Source organism: Arachis hypogaea, chromosome 2 (genome assembly GCF_003086295.3).
Source record: "Arachis hypogaea cultivar Tifrunner chromosome 2, arahy.Tifrunner.gnm2.J5K5, whole genome shotgun sequence".
Taxonomy (NCBI): Eukaryota; Viridiplantae; Streptophyta; class Magnoliopsida; order Fabales; family Fabaceae; genus Arachis; species Arachis hypogaea.
The window spans coordinates 91424330-91430869 of record NC_092037.1 but is presented as its reverse complement, the minus strand read 5'-3'; the positions used below and the strand labels follow the sequence as shown (position 1 = coordinate 91430869).

The following is a 6540-nucleotide window of genomic DNA, read 5'->3' as shown; positions in this document are numbered from 1 at the left end:
CTCTATCCTTGACATCAATGAAAACCTGAAATACCTCAGAATTGTTCTTTCAAGAGTCCATCAGGACTCATGCCATTCCCTAGAACCTGCCTAAGAAGTTCGTATCCCTTCGAAACCTTGTCTTGCATAATACCTGTACCAGCTATCCAACAGTCTCAACATTAATTAATGTCAGCCACAACACCAGATTCCAAAATATGCTCATACAATGTCCAAATCAGATCAGTCCTCCCCACCTTCAAACAACCCAACCAAATACTAATTGAATAATGTCATTTGAGCATGTAAAAGTTAGTATTCAATTGGCACACAACACAAGCCAAACGAGAGGGAGAAAGGAGAAAAGAAAAGAAAGGAGAAAGGTTTGAGTATTGGAATGGAGAGTGGAAATGGTGCTAAAATCTAAGGTTGATGGAATGAGTTTTGGACATCAAATAAGATGTTCTTTTAAAAAATAACTTAATTCTCAGCATGTCCTCATCACCAGTAATCATTACAGGAGCATTGACCATTAACAAAGTGATGGAAACGATTAGCATCCCTTACAATAATTTCCCTCTTAACTATTCTTGATATGTATTTGGTAACATTATGACAATCAACACAGACACGAAGGTTTTTTGTGATCCTAATCAAGCTTCCATATGGTGTGCTCAAAAGACCAAATGCAATAGCTAATCTCTCACTATGCCCCCAAAGCAACTTAACCTTCATTTCCTCATTCACATCACGAAGCACACAACTAGTATCAGGAACATAGCCACAAGCCTCCACCTCAATCCTCAAGTTTTCCAACAATTGATGAATATCTTCCCACTTAGGATGTGAATCATCACCAGCAAAAAATGTGTGAAGTTCATTTCCTACTTCAATCAAACTATAAGCAGGTGTTTTCTTCAGTCCCCTTGTCCTCATGAGGCCTCTTATGTGATTCACTGCGTCCCATCGTCTTGCTTCGGCATATATGTTTGATAACATGACATAAATTCCAGAGTTTAAATCATTTAAAGAAAGTAATCTATCTGCCATTTGTATCCCCATATTGATATTCTTATGAGTTCTGCAACCACTGAGCAAAGCTTCAAGCACATCAGTGCTTGGTTCGAAAGGCATTTGTTTCACCAATGTGTCTGCTTCCTCGAGATGGCCTGCTCGACTAAGAAGATCAACGAGGCAAGCATAGTGTTTGTCACTAGGCTTGATGCCATGATCTCTTTCCATACTGTGGAACAAAGTTTTACCTTCTTCAACAAGGCCTGAGTGACTGCAAGCCGTTAGGAGTGAAATAAATGTAGTTTGATTTGGTTTGACTCCCTCCTCTATCATTCTGCCAAAGACACCAAGAGCTTGATGTCCATAGCCATGCATTCCATAACCCATAATCATTGAGTTGCACAATATACTATCTTTAAAAGGGAATCCGTTGTTGAATAATTTCTTAGCTGAGTGGATTTTTCCACACTTGGCATACATATCTATCAAAGCTGATATAATAATTGCATCAGGGGTGTAACCATGTCGGATAAAATGAGCATGGATGCTCCTACCTTTCTTGAGAGATCCTAGGTGAGTGCAACAATGTACTAGACTAACAAGAGTCACAGAATTGGCAGCCACATTTTCTTCTTGCATCTGACAAAACAATTTCAGCGCATCCTCTGCATAGCCATTTTGGGATAAACCTACCAGCAAAGCAGTCCAAGTAATTACATTCCTTGTATCCATTCTTCTGAAAACAGTAATTGCCTGCTTTGTGGCACCACATTTACAATACATGTCAACAATTGCAGTGGACAAAACTAGATTCGGTTCAAATCCTTTTCTAATGATATATGAATGGATGGATTTTCCACTTCTCAGGTTAGATGTAAGACAACATCCCTGAATAAGGCTCACTAAGGTTCCTGAATCAAACCCAGCACCAATTTGAACTAGTCTGCTAAAAAGAGCAAAAGATTCATGTACCATACCATTTTGAACATATCCTGAAATCATAGCATTCCATGAAACCAAAGTTCTACTGCACATACTATTGAAAACCAACGAAGCACTATTAGTTTCACCTATCTTACTATACATGTCAACTAAAGAAGTCAGCACAAACACATCGTTGCCCATGCCACACACAAGGACACAACTGTGAAGACATCTTCCAAATTTTCTTAGTCCACTTTCTCCACACACCTTGAGTAAGCTTGCCATTGTCACACGACTCGGCCTTATTCCGCAATTAATCATCTCAAGGAACATCCGAATCGCCTCGGTAAAGCACTGCCACTGCACATAACCCCCGATCATTGAGTTCCAACAAACAACATCTCTTTCGGGCATCTCATCAAAGACTGCTCTAGCATCACCAAGTTTCCCAAACTTCACCCAGAAATTTATAACCGAACTCCCCACATTTGGATGCAAATGTAATCCCTCTGCAACAGCATCCCTAACAACTTCCATCCCCATCTGAAAATCCAACAAACTGGTGCAGGCCTTGAGAGCAAACATACAAGTATAACTGTTGATATCTATATGACAAGACCCCATCATTTTAAACAAAATAGGAACCTCCTTACACTGTTGGTTTCTTAAATACCCAGCCATCATGGCATTACAAAGAAAGGTTTCTGGGTGAGAACATTGATCGAACACCTTGCGGGCAATGCCAAAGAAACCCAAACCAGAGTATGCCTTGATAAGTTTTACAACTAGAAAGCTTTCATTGTACACACCATTGATAATGATCTGAGCGTGGATGGACTTAACATGGAAAAGGGTGTTAGAGAATTGATGCAACAATGAGGAGAATCTGAAGAAAATGGAAGGAGGTGATTGGTTGAATGAGGCATATTGAAGATGACGAGAAGCATTGTGAATAAGCTTGGAGGGTATCATGGGCTTGGCAATTGCATGTGTGAGGTGAATATATGATAAAGGCACAAACCATGCATATGAGAAGGTAGCGATATTGAATTCTAGAGCTGTGTTTTGGCCAACCAATTTATACATGATACATTTAGGAGAGTGGCAAGGTTACTGTTCATGTTCTTTGTCTTATCCATTTCTATCCTTAGATAAAAGCTTCTCTTTTTGATGTGTCATTATATCCTTCTTCCGGATGCTTTTTTTTTCCCTTTCCTATAGCTATAGGATATTAGGAATTGGCCTCATCTGTCAGCATGTGCTTTAAATAATGGCATTGGAAAGTCACCAAATATGGTGAAAGCTCGAATTCCCCAATGTCTTACAGTGTGCTGGTGATAGATGGAAATTTCAGAAGTGAATTAAAGTACCTGTTAGTTCAAAGGGATTAAATGTCAATGTTAATAATCAAAGAAGTGTGTTTGAAAACTGGACAATCTATTGTTGAAAATCTTCTCCTCTACATATATGTCATTGATGTAAAGCTTACCTATAAAAAGCGGTGATCACTCAACAGAAGGACAATTTTTTTTAGTGAAAGAATCCAATTTATAACTTCTTTCCTATTACCTATTTTAATGCATCAAATATTTTTCATTTACTCAAGCATCACCATTATCAAACGCAAACACTTCATTGTCATTCACACTCTTTCATTTACCCAAGCATCAGCATTATCACACAAAAACACTTCATTGTCATTCACATAGTCACAACTTATATTGGGAATACATAAAAATCGTCTCTAGTACAAGTTAAATCCACAAACAACAACAACAAAGCCTTGTCCCACTAGGTGGGGTCGGCTACATGAATCAAACGACGCCATTCTGCTCTGTCAAGTTAAATCCACAAACATTACAGAACATAAATAAAATATGAAAGAATGGACAGGTTCTGTGTGACTTGCACAATATCACATCATCATAAGAAAAAGAATAAAGAAGGAAGTAGTACCTGACAAAACAGTGGAAGAAGAGAATAGGAGCACAGAAAAGGGATGAAAAGGGGGCACAATTTCACCGTTGGTTACCATCTGCTGCCAACATCTATGACTTTGTCTATTTCATCTAAGCTGCCCTTGGACATGAGGTTGCTGTCTTCCATCTCGGTGTGTTGGCAAAAAATCTACGTGAATGAACCATGGTGGAGGCAAGTCTTCATGGAGCAACCGTTCATCATTCTTTCTCATTCTCAAATTCTCTCTCCCCTAGTTATTAGTGATGTATGTATGACTTAAATTAAAAACTTGAGCACACAAAACCTTTGATATATATTTTTTTTTTTACTCGTTTCGGGCAATCATGACTAAAATAGCAGGCCCACTACAACACTCCAAAACAACAATGCAGCATTTTCCCTCTTTTTTTTCCCTTTATTCATTTGTTTAGAAACCATGAATGGAAAGGAACCACCTAACTTCAAAGATTATGTCAGAAACTTTAACAAGGATAACTCAGGAAAAATGTAATAACAATATCCAAAGCCGACAAATTACTATCTAAAGAATTAAAGCAAGATTCGCTTAGGGAACTAACATGTGCCTATGACAGAGAAGAGAGCTCCGTATGAAACAATTATGATAATTCCAACTACAGAAAATTCAGTGTGCGTACACACATTAGAAATTATATAATTTACCTTAGGATCTATACGCAGAAACAACTTTGAGTACGCCATATTATTTCATTTGACCAATCTTTTCTCAGGCAGTTATCAATCTTTATTTTTTCTGCACAAAACCAGATGTTAAATCATAAGGTTCGTCAAGATATAAGCTCCAACATATATGTTCATAAGGAAAAAGGCATGAAAACCTCAAGCTCATCATAGGAAGTCAAGGTTTGTAAAATAAAAAGTCCAGACTTTATGAGATATACTTGTATTTATTTATTCATTCACAAAAATGTCAACTATACTGCACATACATCAGAGAATTCTCAACAGTCACAGGATCAAATAATGCTTCTCAAGAAGTGTTAGTAGCGATATTTATGGCAGGTCAGAACAGTATGAAAGTTCTTAGGAAACTAGACAAACATTACAAAAGTTTGTTTCTCTTGCAAATCATCAACAGCATTACACTACACATGAGAAGCTAAGAGTCTCAAAGATCAAAGAGTTATCTTCACACACAAATTTTCCTTTCACCACATGTTTTATAAGCCTTATCAACACTCAGGACCAAAGATTCAATTGTAACATCAGAATACTACACATAGGCAATACCAATACAAAGGCTTCTTGTTGAGAGAATCCCAGCTTCTTTCCAACCATTTTCATTCTCACAATATTTAAACAAATTAAACAAGATGGAGAGCGTGTGTGATTTGATTAAAACATCAATCAGCATTGTCAAAATATCATTCCTTAAGATGCAGTACTTTGATCACAATCAACACTAAGCAATTCTGCTCAAGTAGTTGAAAACAAAAGTAAAGGAGTTGCTGCTGAAAATTATTATATAATTTAACAATAACATAAATTCACAACAAGCTCAGGATCACTTTGTGCAACAAGTGCAAACATACAAGTAACAACATCTACATTCTAAAAGCAAAGAAACAAGAAAAACATGCATCTACAAGACTAATTACCCTTAGCCTTATCATCTGCCACAACATTGAGATGAGAAAGCTATTGAGGAACTCATCAAGTTCCTCATAGAACCCAATCGCATATTATTTATTTAACAATACTACCAATTTTTTAGCTTATGCACAGCATAAGAAACAATCAAGCTTCAGCAATAATAGGATGCAGAATCAATAACACCATATTATCAGAATTAGTAATCAATCTTCAACAATCATTTTGCTGAAATAAATAATTCGCAGAATCAAGGTTCAGCAAGGACGAGTAGACGACAACGATGTTTACCTGCTAAAAGGCTGCTCTGTTGCTGCCTGGTGGTTTGAACGACGACGAGCTGGTGTCCAGCGGCAGCGATGATCAAAGACGACGGCGTAATAGGCGCCTCCGCGATGAACGGTGGTCTGTGGTAGTGACCGGTGCCAGGAGAGCCGTGAATCTTGGTGGATTGGTGGTTGAGGATGGCAGGCTGGTGAGGAAGAAAGGGGAAGAAGGCTGTGGCTCCCTGGCTGGTGTGCGCCTGCGCGGTGGTGGCTGAAGCAGGGAGAGGAGGCTGGAAGCTTCTCACCTCTCTTTGTTGTGTTCTCACTGTGACTGTGTCTGCGTCTGGAACCCCTGATCCAGGAATTGGGCTCGACCGAGCTGGGCTAAGTAACCCTTGGTTCTGATCCGTTTGAATGGTTTAATTGGACCATTTTCTGGATACCAAAAAAAAAAAAGGAGCAAAGCTGGTCTAATTTAATATTTATTAATTATTATAACAATTAATAAATATTAAATAATAAAAATTTAGATTATTTTTTTATTAATATTTTTTGTTATCAAATTATTAATTAAGGTCGGAGATGAGTCCACTGGAATTCGACTAGTTAATAATTCGATAAAATTGAGTTCATGACAATGAAATCGACTAATTAATAATTCGATAAATTAAGTTTATGACAATAAAATTTATGAGCTGGTTTGATATTATAATATATAATTTTTATATATAATTATGATAGATGGCATAAATTACAATAGATAGAGATA

General features: G+C 37.5%; 1 protein-coding gene across 2 annotated transcripts; it reads right to left on the bottom strand.

Moving 5' to 3' along the window:
- Positions 1–421: 421 nt before the first annotated feature.
- On the bottom strand, positions 422–6179 carry LOC112750797 (pentatricopeptide repeat-containing protein At4g30700). 2 transcript variants are annotated; one of them, XM_025799660.3, is made up of 4 exons: positions 5797–6179; positions 4558–4648; positions 3874–4335; positions 422–3287 (listed from the first exon to the last, which is right to left on the bottom strand). In XM_025799660.3, exon 4 carries the CDS (start codon positions 3001–3003, stop codon positions 481–483), a length of 2523 nt encoding a protein of 840 aa, XP_025655445.1. In that variant the 5' UTR covers positions 3004–3287; positions 3874–4335; positions 4558–4648; positions 5797–6179; the 3' UTR covers positions 422–480. The 2 variants fall into 2 exon arrangements, with proteins under 2 accessions (XP_025655445.1, XP_025655437.1); XM_025799652.3 differs by having other exon boundaries at positions 3874–4126; positions 5797–6168.
- Between the last annotated feature and the right edge of the window lie 361 nt (positions 6180–6540).

Excerpts from the sequence above, each read along its gene's own strand:
- LOC112750797 (XM_025799660.3), bottom strand. The coding sequence starts at position 3,003 with ATGTATAAATTGGTTGGCCAAAACACAGCTCTAGAATTCAATATCGCT.